The sequence below is a fragment of the Sciurus vulgaris genome, assembly GCF_902686455.1.
Source record: "Sciurus vulgaris genome assembly, chromosome: 14".
In the NCBI taxonomy this organism is placed as follows: Eukaryota; Metazoa; Chordata; class Mammalia; order Rodentia; family Sciuridae; genus Sciurus; species Sciurus vulgaris.
The window spans coordinates 87,719,195-87,738,099 of NC_136475.1; the positions used below are offsets into that span (position 1 = coordinate 87,719,195).

The 18,905-nt window shown below is 37.1% G+C and overlaps 1 protein-coding gene across 1 annotated transcript in view; it reads left to right on the top strand.

Moving 5' to 3' along the window:
- The window catches only part of NBAS (NBAS subunit of NRZ tethering complex), a 343,098-nt gene that overhangs the window by 84,402 nt on the left and 239,791 nt on the right, over nucleotides 1-18,905 (top strand). Inside the window, exons 13-19 of the mRNA XM_079111365.1 lie at nucleotides 6,413-6,476; nucleotides 8,551-8,744; nucleotides 9,839-10,096; nucleotides 11,055-11,180; nucleotides 14,986-15,137; nucleotides 16,132-16,272; nucleotides 16,522-16,600. Coding sequence (XP_078967491.1) covers nucleotides 6,413-6,476; nucleotides 8,551-8,744; nucleotides 9,839-10,096; nucleotides 11,055-11,180; nucleotides 14,986-15,137; nucleotides 16,132-16,272; nucleotides 16,522-16,600 — 1,014 coding nt within the window. The remainder of the gene's footprint in view (nucleotides 1-6,412; nucleotides 6,477-8,550; nucleotides 8,745-9,838; nucleotides 10,097-11,054; nucleotides 11,181-14,985; nucleotides 15,138-16,131; nucleotides 16,273-16,521; nucleotides 16,601-18,905) is intronic.

Genomic DNA, 18,905 nt, shown 5'->3' on the forward strand with positions numbered 1-18,905 from the left:
AGGCTTAGCTATTTACAGAGTAATTTTCATATTTCTCTCAAAACAACCCTAATCTTAAAAAATGTTTTTATACCCATTTTAATAGATGGGAATAGTGCTAAAAGAGATTAACCTAAAATCACTGTTAGAATCAAGATTCCATTTGATTCAGGTTTTCTGACTTCATCAGTTAATTTTTTTCCAGTTTTTATTAGTGCATTTTCATTAAAATAGTAAGATTTATCTTGACATAATCATACATGCATGGAATATAATTCTTTTTGAGTCCTCAGTACCTTCTCTCTTCACTGCCCATTCCCCTTTCTCTACTCTACTGGCCTTTCTTTCTTTATTGCTTTAATTGGTGATTTAAGTGTTTTTCAGATTTTTTCCACTTAGAAATATTGAATTTTTTTTTTTTTTAAATCTGGGCAAATCAGGCATATGAATTTAAGAGAGCACCAGCGAGGGCTAGCACCTTGCAGTGTATCTGAGCAATCCTCTGAGGTCTTGCAGTTCATTATGTAGAGGACCCAGCATGTGCAAATGTAGTAGTAATAAGAGCGAAGGGTAAGGCTGTGGTTTACCAAGTGTGCAGTGTTTCCTTTAAAGAGAAATGCAGGCTCTGAAAAATACTGACACAGCTGGAATTTTCTCATTCCTCTTGCCTCAATCAAGTGAGCTTGGGTCAGCCAGGTGGAGCAGAGCATTGCCTCTTTATGACTGCTCTAGGAAATCAGTGGACAGACCAATTAGTTTACAATAGATTATCTGGTAATATATAATATAGTCAGCATATAATTTCAGCTCAAATGTTGCGTCAGAATAAACTAATGTGACTGCTACCCTGAGCCTTTTTGCAAAAATTCTAAATTCAGCTCATTTGGGGCTTTCTTCATGCAATTTGCCGCTTTATTAGTTTTTATAATATGCTTTGTGTGATTGAGTGTTTTCTCTGTAAAACCTAATGATTAAAGATAGTTATGGTAGTGCCTATTCTGATTTACTTCTATCCAGTTTTGAGTTGATTAAATACTTCAGCTTTCATTGTCAATATGAAAATCCATCTGGTTAGAAATCTGTGAGTGTTAAATTTTGTTCATGTCTGGAATAGAATAAAATGGCTCAAATGATTTTCATTTCAAACATTTCCCTTATGTTATATTTATATCTTTACGTCTCATTTTTGGCCTTAATTTTCTCTTAATGTTTTATTTACTTGCCTATTTGTATTTCCGTAGATCTAGAAATTGGAATAGAAATGCATATTTCCCATTTTATTTCTTTAAGTGTAGTAGGTGTTAGACTAATTTTGTTAAGTGGATGAATCAATGAAGGATAAGTGGGAAGATGGCAGTTTCTGTGATGACTCTAGATAGACTCCACAGCTATTTTCACAACTTTGCTAAACTGAGTTCTTTGAGAATGGGCACTGAGTATGCATTTCATCCACAGACTTTTAGGCCAAGCTTATTAAATACTAATAAATGTGGAATGAAAAATTCATTTGAAATGTTGCTTTTAGGTGTCTGCTGGAGGTAGGGATTCATTATTTTTAGATTCTACTGGTTAAAAATAAATCAGCAAATAGAATCTTTAGAGGAAGGCTTTAGCCATAGTAGCCTTTCTGTATAAAACCTGCATCCATGTTCTTAGGACCCTTGTCTAGACTACTGCTGCCCTGTGAGGCAGTGGCATCATGGGTGTTTTCTGACATGTAGTAGCAAGACTATGTTGGGCAGAAAGGGTGATTCCTCACCCACTGATGTGAGGTCATGACAGACACTTCTATAACAAAAGACAGGTTAATAAGAGAAAAGCATTATACTTTTATTTAATGTCAGTGATTTTCTCCTGCTATCCTGAATTTGGAAAGAGATAGTTTTTACTTTCTGTTCTCAACCAGGCATTGTGGGTAGAGATTCAGAAGGGTTGGAGTCGGTAAAACAATTCTTACTTTTAATTTTTTTTGCTGACCTTTTGTCAATAGTTCCAGGATTTCATCTGTAGACCTTGGAACTAGTTGGGTGTCTCAGCTGTCCCATTTTGGGCACCAGAAACTGTAGGAGTGGAATAAGAATTATGGCCGAAACTCCTATAACAAAGGGTCAGCAAGAAAAAAGAGGTTTGTGCGTTCAAAGCCAGCCTCAGCAACTTAGCAAGGCCCTAAGCAACTTAGGGAGACCCTGTCTCTAAATAAAATATTTAAAAAAGGTCTGGGGATGTGGCTCAGTGGTTAAGTACCTGTGGGTTCAATCTGCAGCCACTTTCCCCAATAAAACCATAACAAATTGATTCAAAGTTTTACATGATCTTGGAGACTTCAGAAATGAAGATCCAAAGATCCAGTAAAAGTGGTCTCCCTCCCAGTGTTATTAGTGCATTATATTTACATGTGTAATAGTGGGGTTTGGCATATTCATAAATACACATAACATAGTTTGCCCCATTTTAGTTTCCAGTATATTGTGTTTAGGTTGACGAAGAATGGACAACCACGTAGAAATGTGATGGTCAAAAAGGATATGATCTAATGGCAAAGACTGAAGGGGGAATCCAGCAAGGCCTGTCTATCCATCTGTCCATCCAGATTCTTCTTGATCTCTCTGTGTAGCACCCGCCCTGCATGTGAGGCAGGACCCCTCTGAAAAGAAAGGCTTTAAGAGAGAAGGGAGAGAGTAACCTTTCTAAGTTTTATATCTGCTTTTGGTGGAGAGGAGCTCTAGTCCCTGTAACCCATCTGGGAAAGAGGAATTCTGGTTTCTGTGACTTGTTTTCAGGGAGCTTGAGGGGTTGGAGACAGGAGGGTGGGACAAAGTCAGATCTTGTGTCTCAGGCCCTTTCCCATGGTCCTTCAGATGAAAGTACTCAGCATGCCAGGTGCCTTACATTGGGGTACATGATCTGAGCCCCAGTAAATACAAAGAGAAGTGGCATGAAGGCTGCTTCTTGGACTGTATCCACATGGTACCCGGAGCATGTGCCCCTAGGGTGTGCTCTATTGTGGGTTATGGGGCGCTCAGTGCTCCTGCCTGGCACCTGTCTGAAGAGTGAGTCTCAGCTGTGGTTAAGCGTGACCAGACCATACTCAATTCTCCTTGCAGCTCGTCCTGGGGATGGAAAGGGGAAGTTTAGGCCAGTTTCATCATTATGAGGGGAACGAACAGTGAGAATGCCACTGTGGATACTGCAGAGGAACAAGTGTCAGATTACTGGTCTTGCAGGCCGCTCCTGGGTCACCCTTGTCTGAAGCTAAGGAAAGTTTGGATTATTATTCGGGCTTTTTTCTTAAATATATTTTACACATAATTTTATCAAACTCCCAAGTATCACAAAGTTAAACATTTAGTTCAGATGTCTAGAATGAATCTGGTATGTGTACGGGGTCTAAGGCAGAAGTGCACATAGCTAGCTATCACCCCATTTAAAATAGATGTCAGACAAATACATGGGCGTATGTGTTCATAGCAGCACTATCATAAGAGCCAACAGATGGAGATCCTACTGCCCACTAACAGAGAGATGGATAAGCACCTCATGCTCTCTATTTGTTCAGCCACAAAAAGGAAATGAAATGCTGTCTGTGCTACAGCATGGACTATCCTCGGGAGCACTGCATCAAGGGAAGGGAGCTAGACAGAAGGGCACCTGTCCTGGGACACACCTGTGTGAAACTCCAGGACAGGTAATCTGTACCAATCGAAAGCAGATTGGGGGTGGTCGGGCCCAGGGAAGAGGGAATAGGCACAAGTGGTTTTACTTCCGAGGAATAGAAACATTTTAGAACTAGATAGAAGTGATGGTTTCACAACATGGTAAATCTACTAAATGTGACGTCATTGTTCATTTAAAAATGGTTAACTTTACCTTATGTGATGTTAACTTCAGTAAAAATGATTAACTTCTCCCTCAGAACCCCAAACAAAAAGGAAGATAATGAAAATCTGCTGTCCCGTGGGCCAGTTGAACTGATCGCTTTCCTGCCTCCGCGCTTGTGCTGGGCTGTACTGTGTCTGGAATGTCCTCCTCTGTCTGTTTCCAGCACCCAGGTCTCATGCAGGTCTTCAGGCCTTTGGAATTCCCTTCATCTTTCTCAAGCCCCTGTGCACAGTTTTCTCTTTGTTCTTTGAAGACTCCTAGCACTTAGATCTTTCTGTAGGTAGTTAAAGCTCTGACCTTGAATTATTGTGATTTGTCCTCATCACTCTCTACTTTTTGAGTGTCAGATTTGTAATGTCTGATTTTTTTCCCTTCTGTTTCTCCACAGTGTAAATGCACGATATTCTTTGGCTAAATAGATGAAGTTGCATTTTTTTAAGGCAGTTTTTTTAACATTATTATTATTTTTTATTTAGTTTTGTATGTTGTGCTGAGGATCAAACCCAGTGCCTCATGTGCGCTGGGCAAGTGCTTCACGACTGAGCCACAACCCCAGCCTGAAATTGCATTTTTGAGTAGGTGTCAGAAGACTAGTACAGTGTCAGTTATTTTCCTAAAGCTGAGACATTCTAATTAATTCAGTAACTTAAAAGATCAATTGATTTATGCCTTCAACATTTAGCCACTATGAAAAGCAGGCACCCTAATGGGTCAGGAAATATAGGATGGGTATGACACAGTTCTGAATGTGGGAGATGCCCACCATGAATAGCGTGCAAGACGGTGTGGTCCCAAAGTGTCTGCAGGTGGTGGCTGTACTGGATGAGCTGCGTGTTCCTGGTGCTCCTTCTCAGCACTGTCTTGATGAAGAAGAGCATACTTTGAGTTCTCGTAGTACTTATGCCAATGAGATTATTTCTTTGTAAATGTTTTTCTCAAGGTTTCTTGACAGATTACATTGTGTCTATAAATTTACCAAAAAGTTTAATCATAATTATTGTTGTTGCTTGAGAGTTCACAGATCTGAATTTTATTCCACACTGCTCATGTGCACTCTGGAATGTTAAGTAGGGGTGCTTGCATTCTCATATAAATGCACAGTGAGGTGTGCGTGGCCAGGCCAGGCAATTTGGAGATGTTGAAAGACTCTGTACAATGCCTCATAAATGGTCAAATAAGATACCAATTTATTTGATTATTTTCAATCTGTACTTTCCTGATTTCTAATTCTTTGAAAATCATCTCTTTTATGATTGAATAGCCTTATACGGTAACTTTTTTCCTATTAAAATTTAAAGATTACATCTTCTGTTTCCAGGGATTATTCTAAGTGATTTACTACAGTAATAGTAGAGTAGGAAATTCTTTCAGGCTGTGGAAAGAAATATCTATTTTAATATTCTGAAGTATAAGCCACTGATAAGTGGATAATAAAATGTACTTGTTGCGTTAGATGAAAGAGTTCATTTTGTTTAAGTATAGCAACACTTTAAACTTATTTCTTTTTTGTAACATTTAAATATTTTGATTTTAATATACACGATAGTTGGTCATATTTATAGGATACAATGTGATACCTTGATACATGTCTGCAATATATAATGATCAAATTGGGGCAATTAGCATATCATCTCCTTATGAATCCTGAACATGTATCATTTCTTTATGTTCCAAATCTCTAAACTCCTTTTTTCTAGTTCTTTATAAAATATATAATGAATTGTTGTAAATTATAGTCAACCTATTGGGAATGTTTTTCTATGATTTATCATTTCCTCTCAACATCTTAGCAATTTTTACTGGTCTTTCCCATACTGTTGTAATTTGGAGAGGAAGTAAGGAACATTAAGCTAAGAAGGTGTCTGACTTAACGATATTAACGAGAACAGTGACATACTGTTATGTTCCCACAGGTGAGCATGATACCATGTTGCCTTGATATTAGAATATGAATGGATTAACTTCTAACATTTCATGATTATGTTCTTTTACTTAATACATTTTTTAGTCACAGAAAGTTAGAACTAGTGGGTAACATGGAGGTTGTCTAGACAAGTCTTTGTGCTCTCAAGACCAAGGCCTGGAGAGGTTGCTCAGTTTACAAGGGGCTGAGCTTGAATTACTACCCAGGCTAGTGTTGAGTCACAACAACATTGCTGCATTCCTTCTTTACAGGTGTGTGTGTGTGTGTGTGTGTGTGTGTGTGTGTGTGTGTAGGGTGAATTCTTAGTGTGTTTTGCTTTCATTTGTGTAAATTGTACACTGTTAACTTATTGTTCTTATGCATTCTATTTCATTTATAAAACTGAGTCATAATACCTGTCTGTGCACTTGTAAACTATAAGAAAAAATTGCTTTTCTAGACTGTGAAGGTGAGGAAGATTTCAGTTAGTTGTAACCAAGATCACAAAAAAGCATCATCTCTTTTTGTTATTTTAAAAATTCCATAACTATTAATGATTTACTCACAATTTTCTTACATGATTTTCTTACATAATTACAGAATTATGATTCTTACATAATCAAAAAGTCATGTGCATATTTTCATATTTAGCCAGGTTATGATGACCTTAATCCAAACTGGAGGCTCTTTACTGAGAAGAGAAAAAAAATGAAAGGTGAGTTGTTAGAAATATGATTATTAAAACCTTAAGAGGCAACTCTTATCCTATAAGATATTCTTTAGATGATAAAATCTCTAGATAACTTTTCACCTTGGAAGAAACACCAGGAGTTCACAGCATTGGAACCAGGCAGAAGACCCAGTTCTCTGATGTTTAGGCTTCCCTAAAGGTTAAGGCAGAGCCACAGCCAGCCGGGAAGTGGCACAGGTCAACAGTCAGAAGCACTTGCCCTTTCACAGGCCTCTGGGAAGATAGCTGTAGGAGGTCCACAACTGGTAAACTGAGGAGTAATCTCTGTGGCTGGGAGGTCATTAGGGTTAGGCTGGCTGAGCCTTCTTCTTTAGTTTTTAACACATCTCCAATTTTAAAATAATTTATTTAAAAAATGAACACATTATTTTTATAAATAGGAAATAAATCAAGATTTGCCTTTGAAAAAAAGTGCTAATTCTTATTTAATTGATGATTTAAAACCAAAAAACAAAAAAGAAATTTAAAGGTTATCTTGTTCTTTTACTTTTAGTTTTTGACTAAGGAATATTTTTCTTTTTTTCTTCTTGTGGTGCCGAGGATCAAATCCAGGGTTTGGAGTACACGAAGCAAGTGCTCTACTTCTAGGCTTTACCCCCCAGCCCCAGGATTATTTTTCTGTATGTGAAACTCTCAAAGTTAAATGTCTCTGAATTTTTAAGCATCCCTTACAAAATCAATAATAATCACAAGTTTTAAAATGTTTATTATAATATGCTTTTAATTCACACTTAAAGAACATTGCAGATATTGATTGATCAATATCATGTGTCAGGATACAGACTTTGAATGATGTGTTTTGTTAAATAATCATCTAAAATACTCATTCAGAAATACGTGAGAAAAAGTAACCATTTGTTAAAGTAGAAGTAAGAATGTGGTTTAAATGACTTGTTCTTCTTCTTTCCTTCCTCCCCTCAGGGAAATAAGCCCCAGGAACATTCACATTTTCTTGAGCTTCTTTATTTATATGAATTGCCCTAGGCTTTCATTGGAAGAAAATAGTGTTAGGATTTTTTTTTTATTAAAATAATGAGTTATTTTCATAGTGCTGAACTCTAATTTAAAAATGTCTTTCTCCTTAGTTTAAGTATGTTTTAAATTTATGACTTGTTACATGTATTGCCTTAAAACCCCATATCATATATTTTGTGGAACAACCAAGGTTAAAAAAAAAAAAAAGTACAATGAATTTGTGATAATATCGTGGCATTTCTTTTGAATGCCTCAGTTGGGTGGACCTTAATTCACTTTAATTTCAAGAAATTCTTCATTGGCCTTGGATGCTTTTTCCTTTGTTAGTTAAATATGTAAGAGAAAATCAGCACTGGAAACTATTATATATCTGCCATGTATATTTTTAAAGGGTATAATTCTCTTCTTGTTTGTCTGAAAGTGATAGACATCCTTTTTCTAAAACCTTTTGCAACCTTGGCATACATACATTTTGTACTTAGCTACCTTTTAACTTATGTTGAAAATGGTTCCGTATCTCTTTCCTGAGTATACACTTAGGGTTTTTTTTTTTTTTTGGTAGTACTGGGGATTGAACCCAAGAGTGCTTTGCCACTGAGCAATATCTCCAGCCATATATATATATATATATATATATATATATACATATATATATATACATATATACATATAATTTTTTTTTTTTTTTTTAAAGAAAAAGGACTTGCTGAGTTGCCCAGTCTGATGCTGAACTTGAGATCCCCTTGTCTCAACCTCCTGAGTCCCTGGGATTACCAGTGTGCCTTTCAAAGGTCTTTAATTGATTTACCTCTGTATCTCTAGAGCTTTGGACTTTGATTATTGGCACTCAGATATTTGTTAAATGAATTACTATACCATTCTCTACCTCCTACCTAAGTAAAAATTCGATGACTTCAATTTGCTTTTTTCTCATTATTTAAGATAGCTTTAGGGTCCACATAATGTAGATAAATTTGAATTTTAAGTTATTATAGTAAATATGTTGTACTTAAGAAAACCACATTCACAGATTCATTTGTATTCGTTTTCTTCTTCCTGTCAGATAAAGAGTCCTTTTACCCACTGATAGACGTCAATTGGTGGGCCAATGGTGCAGTGACTTTGGCTCGATGCTCTGGTGCTCTAACTGTGTCCTCAGTGAGAACGCTGAAGAATTTGCTGGGCAAATCTTGTGAATGGTTTGAGCCATCACCTCAAGTCACCGCTGCCCATGAGGGGGGATTTTTAAGTTTGGAGGTAAGGCTTTCCTCTGTGCCAGTAAACATGCATCTCACCAAAAATCTAAATATGAGACTTTATTTAGTTGTTCCATGATCTAATCTAATCTTTAAAAACAAAATCTGTGACTGGCATCAGATTTTAGGTACAGTATTAAAAAAGTTTGGTTAATAAAAAAATTTGCATTGTGAGAGGAGTAAATTTGTGGTCATTATCCTCTCTTCAAAGCATTTCTTCACTGAAATGATAGTTTTTTGTTTTGTTTTTTTCCTAGATTAGTTCTCTTAAAATGTAGAATGAGACGACCTATCATTTAGGTATTTCCTGATGTTTAACTTACTTCCTCGAAGAGTGGTAACTTAAAATTTTTGGTTCTTTTAGTTGAAAACCAAGAAACCAAAAAAACCAAAAAAACCTTGTTTATCATGACAAAAGTCTTGAAAGTAGAGGCTAATTCTTCAGAGTTGTTTTAGTTATTTAAAAATTTTAAGTCTTTTTTTTCAGGAACAGTCTTCAGCAGCTTTCACTTCAGTAGTGTAGACTGACAAATATTTTTTTGCTCCATAGTTGTTACTGAGTTTAAAGATGTTCTTTAAAGAGAATAGCTTAAAATATAAGCCAGCTCTGTTAAGTCTGAAATGAAAGTTATCTTTGACAACCAGGCTTTCAGACTGGGAACTTTGTGAAGCTGTTAGACTTTAAAAGGGGTAGGGGGAGAGCTATTTTGGTAAAGCAAATAAATACCTTTATGTTCATTCTCTAAATGGATGAAAAATATTGTCATCCATTTTGTCCGCAGCAAATACAGAGATATCAAAAGTAGAAGAAATTCTCAACTCCTTTCTAAAATAGTTATAGGCATTTATTTATAAGACTGTATTAATGATCTGTCACTAAAACAGCCCTTCAATTTTGGAGATTTGGAGCTGATAACGTCCCTGTGTGTCTTACAGCAGTTGATGTATGTGCTTGTTGTTAGATTTCTTTGGGTTCCATTGTGAATCACATGTAATGAATCAAGCCAGAATAGAATAGAAAATTTTGTTTTTCATTAATTTAAAAGATTATGTTTAGTCCTCACTGTTAATTTTTTATCTCCTTTTTCAATTCAGTGTGAGATTAAACTTGCCCCCAAACGCTCTCGCTTGGACATGAGGGCTGGAGAAGATGATGAGGGGGGAGAGGATTCTGACTCTGATCATGAAACATCTGCCAAGGCTCGCTACTTTGGGTACATAAAACAAGGTCTTTACTTGGTGACTGAAATGGAGAGATTTGCACCTCCGCGGAAACGCCCACGAACCATTACTAAGAACTACCGCCTTGTCAGTTTGCGCTCTACGACTCCAGAGGAGCTTTATCAGAGAAAGGTGAGAATATCCTGTTTCTACCAAAGGGCGAAGGCATCAAACTTTTTTTTCTTTTTTTTTTCCAGGGAAAACAAAATTTTCAATAAAGGAAGAAATTTAAAGAGGGGTTGTTGGATCATTGACAGGTTAGAAATATCAGTAGTTTTATTTATTTGTTTTTGGTGCTGGAGATTGAACTCAGGGGTCCTTTACCACATCCCCAGACCTTTTTATATTGTATTTAGTGACTCACTGAGTCATTTAGGACCTTATTTTTGATGAGGATGGCTTTGAACTCATAATCCTCCTGCCTCAGTCTCCCATTCCCCTGGGATTACAGGCATTCACCATCCCATCCAGCACCTTTTTATTTTGAGACAGGACCTCATTAAGTTTCTGAGGCTAGGCTCAATTTCGTGATCCTCCTGCTTCAGCCTCCTGAGTTGCTGGAATTACAAGTGTGCTTCCAGCTCTCCCCTTATCTACATTTAAGTGGGACAGAGGATGTGGTACAGAGGATGCTTACAGAAATAGTTACTAGTAAACCAATCAACTACCTGTTTTTGACCTACAGAGTAAAGATATTGAGGGAAACAAGGCAGACCACTTCCCAGTGAGGGAATTTCATGGGAAGCCCATGTGACCAATCCTGCATACACAATTGAAGTTATTTGTGCTATTTGGCAGTGCTGTGGCTGTAGCCCTGGACCAGGAATCAGGCTACAGTATTGCCACTCCTGCTTTTGCCATTGTTTGATTCCATGAGCAAGTGCTCTTCATCACTCGTCTTTCATCTTTCTGTTAAAGTGTTGCAAGAATATCTAATTTCTCTCTGAATGTCAGCGAGCTTCCGGTGGCATAGTGCACAGGATTGCGTGACATGCTGTATAAGTTCGCTTATCCTCTTCATTCTCTAGTCATAGCGACCTGTGGATAGTTCTGCAGCATTAATGTTCCTTATCTGTTTCTTTGTCAAAAGATTGAAAGTGAAGAGTATGAGGAAGCCTTGTCTTTGGCTCATACCTATGGCCTGGACACTGATCTTGTGTATCAGAGGCAGTGGAGGAAGTCAGCGGTCAACCTTGCTTCAATTCAGAATTATTTGGTATGTGAAAATATTTTGGTAATGTGGTAGAATTCATGTTCATGGAAAGTCCTTTGGTTATAGGCTTTATTTTTTTATTTTTTTAAATTTGTTTTTAGTTGTGGGTGGACACCTTTAGTTTATTTATGCTAATGATGGAACCCAGTGCCTCACACATGCGAGGCGAGCACTCTCCCGCTGAGCCATAACCCCAGCCCCAGTATAGGTTTTATTTTAGATTACTTTATGTTGAGATTTTTCTACAGGTGATGAAGTGCTTTTTTCACCTGGAAAAATTCTCTCATCAGGATCTGTTGCCTCTGTAACTGGATTGTGGTGGTGCAGATACTTGAACAAAGACCTGATCCTTTTCTTTACTGCACCAGTTACCTCTCTTCACTCAAATTAGTCAGGGTCTACTCAGGAACTACAGGGGAGGTTTCAGTTAGGAGAATTATTTTGTAGTAACCAGAGATTAACTGTAAGGGGTAAAGAGAATTGTAAGGAATGCCCTTGGGCCAAAGGAACATGCCATTGGAGGGAATGCGCTTGGAAGGGAGGCCTCTTCCCCTCAACTGGGATTTGGACAATATTAGACGAGGATTGGTTGTAGCACATTGGATGGAGAAGATGTTCTCGGGGCTGTGTCACGCTACAACTGGTCTCCAGTGACCCAGGTTGGAGGTAGAGATGGATATGGAAGCTGGCAGTCTACTTCCAGGGTGCCAGTGAGCTGAGGTTGTGTTTCAGAAAACCCCAGAAACTGGCAAGCAGGACATGCCCCCAGCAGCTGCATACGGCTCAAGTTTGGTAGATAAAGAAAAGGCCTTAGCCTGGGACTGGCAAGGAAAACTCTCTACTCCTGTAGGTAAGCTCAGTCTGGGAATCTTCCTGTTCGGTTTCCTGGGAAAAAATTGGTCCATGGGAATGCCACTGATACTCAGTGGAAAGCTGTCATGGTGGGAGGAAGGGTAGAGAAGGAAGTATCACTGTATTCCCCAACCCGTCTTAGGCCTTGCTGATTTTCAAGTGAAAGGGATAAGAAGAACAAGAGCATCAGTTCTAAAAACCAGAGCTGCTTTCTTTGTAGTGGCCCTTCTACAAAGAAAGGCCTTTGTTGACAAAGCTTAATAATGTGTCTGCTGCAAATGTGAAATGCTATCACTGTGCCTGCTTGGAGGGCAAGTTTGGAGTTGAGAGGTAATAGATAACTAACACATCAACTTACTAAATACTCCTTGTTTACTTATATCTCACAATGAATCCTTCCTTCTATAGGTCTCCCACATTAAAATTGTTATGTAGCCATATCTTAGTGTGTGTTGCTGTAACACACATATCGTAGACTTGGATGGTTTAAACAAGAAAATTTATTTCTCACAGTTCTGGAGGCTGGAAGTTCATGGGGAAGGTGATAGCCAATTCAGTTCTTGGTAAGGGCCCGTGTTCTGACTTATTGATGAATTTGTTCCTGCTGTGTCCCTATATGGTAGAGAGCCCATGAGAGAGGAAGCAAACTCTTGTTAGTCTCTTATGTGGGCACCAATTTTATTATGAGGGCTCTACTCTTATGACATAGTTACCCCTGAAAAGGCTTTTTTTCCTAAATATTATCACATGGGGATTACTGATTCAAAATATGAATTAATATAGTCATATGTTGCATATCTGTATTTTGGGTAATACATTCAGCTCATAGCAAGCCTGTGTGTTTTGACCCTTAGCATCTTTGTAAGGAAGTTGAACTCATGGCATTGTTATGGCAAGATCAGAATAAATCAGCAAGTTGATCTTAAAACAGGAGACAGAACCATCTTCATTCACCAGTTGGTATAAGAATTGCCATTTTGTGTTGCCAAACATGCTATTCTAGGCAACTGTTGATGGGTACAGAGGCAGTTTTCTCATGGGAGAAGCATTTCCCATTGGACATGGAGTCTTAGGGTAAAATGGAGTCTGTTTGGTTGTTGCCCATATAGCCTGGCCTGTAACAGCATTATGATCTGACATTAAGGAAAGTATCTTTGCCTTTAGGAATACCCTAAGAAATGTTGGGAAATTTTCATGGTAATTGTTTTCCTTAGGAGTTTATGCACTTGAGTTATTAAAAATAAAAACATGATCTGAAAATGCTGTTTGTGAGAAGTTGATGCTTCAACCACACAGGATGGTTAGCTGTTAATTTTAATAAAAGTAATATCTCAGATGAGTGAGCATGAGAGATGATGGAAAAATGGAAACAAAACTGCTTGTATTTGCTTTAGCAAATTAGAACGCCAAACCTACCTTATTTTTCTTTTTTATGCCTTAGGTCAGTAAGCTCATGAGTGCATGTATACCTACCTACTTTCTGGCTCTTTTGGAAACATAGTAAAGGACAGTCTTGGTCACTGAAGGAGCTAAGAGGATTATAAGAGACAACAGAAGTAAATATCTTATTGGGGACATATTTAATGAAATGGACAATTAAGAGTAAATAGTATACTAGTGACATGGGGTGGGGTGCAACCTAAGTGTGGCCTTGACTGTCGAGGAGCTGATTGCCTTCCCATGGAGACAAGCCTTTTGCTTAAGTATACATGAGACCGAACTCTAGGAGCCTGGTGAAGGTAGTGATCTTTGTAGATTCAGCGGGGTTTGGTGAAAATATTTTGGTCAGGAATTTGGGAACTCAAAGAGTCCAGTGGTCCCCAATACCATTTGTAAGACGACAAATGGTCTTGGTATGGGCAACTGACAAGACAGTGAGCATGACGCATATGGACAGTGACCAAATCTGTCTTGTTCACTGTTGTGTCCTCATGTCCCATTTAGTGCCTGGCACACACAAGGTACCCGGTAACCATTTCATGGGCACATGAGCTCTGTAAGTCATTTGGTTTGTTGGTGATGATATTTGAGGTCATGAGCATGAGGAAATACAGGTGGAAAGATGTGTTGATTTGGGTTTGGGAGGATGTTGAAAGCTTGTGGTGACTTAGGCTTTTCTCTCTAGGGTAGCGGGGAACTGTTGGGGATTTTTGACTGGGGGAGTTGCAGAGGCAGATGGTGTAGAAAAGGACTGGAGTTGGAGGAGAGTGGTGTAGGAAACTCTGCTAGGGCAGGGAACTCCTATAGTGCCCTAGATGTTATATTTTGATGACTTAGACTGCAGAGATGAAAATGGGGGAAACAAGAAACGTTTGAAGAAAAAATTGATGTGGTGGAATGTGTAAAGAGATACAAAATATGAGTCAAATCTTCAAATTTAGTAATCGAAGTGATAATTTCTAGGAAGAGTGCAATTTGTGGATTTTGAATGGAATTGGAAGAAGCAGTTGGGGGGAGAATAGGCCCTTGTTTTTTCTACAGCAATGTACCATGACTTTTTATGAATAAGTTACAATGGCACTGTGTGATACATGTTATGTCAAATAAATATAGAACCTGGACATGCTATGCCTTATTAGTTTTATTTCAATGTTAAAATATGTAAATATGTTTATTACAAAAGAAAATATCTCAATTGCCTTTCTGCTTTAACTTTTACTCCTGTATACAGGCAAAATATAAACCAAAGATAACTCTAAGAGGTCGGAAAGATCTTTTTATATTTTCAAAAAAAAAAAAGTATTGGAGCTTTGTGTTTTACTTAGGCTCATTGAAGGAAAAATAGTTGGAATCATATGTTCTTTATCCAGTTGGCATCAACATTAGAGAATGAGTAGTTTTTAAGATGAAATCCAGTTATTAAATAACTATGCCACTTCATATAGAAGGCAGTTGTCAGGTGCTATAAGATGCCATGTGTTCTTTAAGTCTTGTTTTATGTTTTATTTATATCTAGAGTAAAATAAAGAAGCGATCCTGGGTTCTCCATGAGTGTCTGGAGAGAGTTCCTGAAAATGTGGATGCTGCGAAAGAGCTGCTTCAGTATGGGTCGAGAGGCACAGACCTGGGGGCTCTTCTAGCGATAGGGAAAGGAACGGATGATGGCAGGTTGGTCACAGTAAGATCTGAATTCAAAGCAAAGGTGACTAGGGGAAAACTTCGAAGCTGAGATACGGGGCCCGGTAAACTTGAAGTCCTCTCTATCAAGGGAGTTGCCTTGGATCAGTGCTTTCTTCATTAGCTCATGACTTTCGTTCCTCTGTGTTAAGTTTTGGCATGTAATGGCTTGATTTGAGGAAATATCAATTCTAGAAGCATTTATTGAATGCTGGCCCTTGCTTGGCTGGGGCTTGTGGCACTAACCTAGACTGACGACTTGTTAGTTGAGCAATCTTAGAGGAGTCTTGGCTTCTTTTTTTTTAAATTTTTTTAAATTTTTTTTTTTTTTTTAGATGTTGAAAGACCTTCATTTTATTCATTTATTGATATATGGTGCTGAGGATTGAACCCAGTGCTTCACACATGCTAGGCAAGCACTCCACCACTGAGCCACAACCCCAGCCCCGAGTCTTGGCTTCTTATGTGTAGGATCATACCTCCTTCACAGAATTACTTTCAGTGATTAAATTATATATCTTGTGAAAGCACCTCATGAACTTTTAAGCACCATTCAAATGTCAGAAATAATAATAGTAATAAAGTTATTTGACAGGAGTCATTTCTCATGAGACATTTGGGACTTATTTTGAGATATAAATGATAGTATATCTTATAAGTAAATGAGATAATTTGTTAATCATTTTAAGATCATGATAAACTCCAGGCAGCATTTTCTAGCTCTGTAGGTGAATATAACACCACGTTTTTCTAAATAGTTTTCATTTTCTTGAGTTTAGCATTTCTGCACATATTAATTATTATTATTATTATTATTTCTCTATCTTATGGATATAATGAATGAATCTCTTTGCTTACAATGGCAAAATTTTTAAAAAAGGTGTTTTCTTTTTCTGTATGTTAACGATTCAGCCAAAATAGTAAAAAACAGCTTTTAAAGTTAAAAAAGTTACTCAAGGTTTTAAGTTTTCTATTTATCTTGCAGGTTTACATTACCTGGTGAAGTAGACATTGACAATATCTCCTATGAGGAGCTATCGCCACTGGGTGAACAGCCTGCCAAGAACAAAAAGGAAAAAGAGCTTAAGAAGAGACGAGAACTGCTGAAATTAGTGAATTTTTCAAAGTAATTACTTATTACTGTTAATTTGATAATTCTTTAAAATAACTAGTGATTTCAGTATTTTTTTTTTAACTAGTGATAATTATTTCAGCAACTTAAATGTGTTTAACATTGTTTTGTTCTTGTGCCTTAGTGCACTGTTCCAAGAACTTTGGGTTCAAAGGAATATTAATAATTTTCATTCTATTTTAACTCCTAGAGAAATGTACTTCTAAAGTAATATAAATGGTCTAATATAGTTTTTCAATACAGGTTAACGCTGGAACAAAAGGAACTTTGCCGCTGTAGACTGAAATTACTAACTTACTTGGATCGACTTGCAACATATGAGGTAAGGAATAATTTCAGTCAGACTATGTTCATTTGATCTGTCTTTATAAATGCTGCCACTGATATTCTTGGTCTTAAAACTATGTGGGAAAAATCAATTTCTTACGGAAGCAAGTTCTCTTATAACTTATTTTGGTAAAAATTCAAGATCATGAAAGGCCAGAAGTTATTTTGTTAGCTTAGGGAATACAAAAGCTTTAGCCATTTCAGTGCATCTAAGTCTTTTAGATTTACAGTCCTTTTAATTTACTTATATTTTATATTTTTATTTTTCATTAATGACACATAGCTGTTTTCAATACTAATTTTCAGTCTACACTGAGTTTTAATAATCTTAAGATGAGTATTTCTTATGATTTGTTAGTGGGTTGAATTTAGATTGATGGTTGATCCTAATTAGGGCCACACTTGAACTTAAAAATAGTATATTTCATATTTAGGTCTTCAGAGACATAAGTAAAGATGGCCCCATGTTGGCCATTTTAGTAGTACTCTGAACCATTAGAACAATTCAGAGACTGTTAAAGGTTAAAGTGGCAGTTGGCCACATTTCAATAAATACAGATAATTTAGATTGCTTTATTACATGATCTTCATAGCTGAAGTTACTCAGGTTTTAAAATATGTTTCTAACTATTGAAGTTTGACTTTGATTGGAAGTGATTTCCTTAGTCAGTCTGTGATATGCCTCCTATTGTATGTATATTGTTCCTGGCACTGGCACATAGTAGATGCTCAGTAAGTGTCATGTCTACTAATGTGGAGCCCATCCCAAGAATAATGGAAGCATTTAGTACTTGTGACCGTGTAAGCAAACCCAGAAGCCTTTGATTCCCACACTTTGCTAATTTAGTTGAAATGCTTTCAAATAGGACACTTAAAAAAGGGCTAATTTTGTGGTTATTAGAAAACACTGGTAATGAGTATATACCACTTAATGCAAACAAGTTATAAAGAATTCCTGATAATTTTACATATAAGTACAACTAGTTTTACTGTCAGATGGTCATATTACTCTAAAACATATTCTTTTACTAGGTGTGAGTTCTGAGATATTTTGAGGTAATATAAGCACATTGTAAACTGTAGAAATGCAAACATGTCCTTTATAATTTATATAGTTAGCCTTAGTTTCATGAATGATGATCTTTTTTTTTTTTTTTTTTTTAAAGGTATGTGAATGTTTAGCCATGTACAGTGTATTTACCTGTAATCCAAGTGACTCAGTAGGCTGAGAGGGGATCATAAGTTCCACAGCCAGCCCAGCAACTTGGCAAGACCCTGTCGTTAAAAAAAAAAAAAAAAGAAAAAATGCTGGAGGTGTGACTCAGGGAAGTCCCTGGGTTCAATCCCTGTTACTTAAAAAAAAAAAAAGTTCCAAGCCTGACTGTCCTGTTATTTTCTTTCCTCATCATCACCATTTGTGGTGCCTGGGGTTGAGCCAGAGCCTCACACTTGCTAGGCAAGTGCTCTACTCTTAGGCTACATGCCCAACCCTCTTTTTTTATTCTTTAATTTTTTTTTTTTTTTTAATTATTTAAACAAATGGGATACATGTTGTTTCTCTGTTTGTACATGGAGTCAAGGCATACCATTTGTGTAATCATAAATTTACATAAGGCAATGTTGCTTGATTCATTGTGTTATTTTTTTCCCTTCCCCCCACCCCTCCCACCCCTCTTTTCCCTCTATACAGTCCTTCCTTCCTCCATTCTTACCACCCTCCTTATCCCTAATCCTAAACCTAACCCTAACCCTAATGCTAACGCATCCTACCCCCCATTATATGTCCTCATCCGCTTATCAGCGAGATCATTCGTCCTTTAGTTTTTTGAGATTGGCTTATCTCACTTAGCATGATATCCTCCAATTTCATCCATTTGCCTGCAAATGCCATAATTTTATTCTTCATGGCGGAGTAATATTCCATTGTACATATATGCCACAGTTTCTTTATCCATTCATCAACTGAAGGGCATCTAGGTTGGTTCCACAATCTGGCTATGGTGAATTGAGCAGCTATGAACATTGATGTGGCTGAATCTCTGTAGTATGCTGATTTTATATTCTTTAATTTTTGAATGACTATTTCCCATATGACAGTAAGCCCATTTAAAGTATTTGTTGAGTCCCCATTTTTTTGGAAAATTAAACTAAGCTTTTGAAATGTAGATGTCTTGAAATGAATTTGGCTGTTAAAACTTTATAATGAAAATGTTCAGATATAATGACTAATCTGTTAGTGGCAGAGATAGGCATTGCCTTTTCATCCTAGGACATGTTTTTTTTAAATTAATTTTGTGATA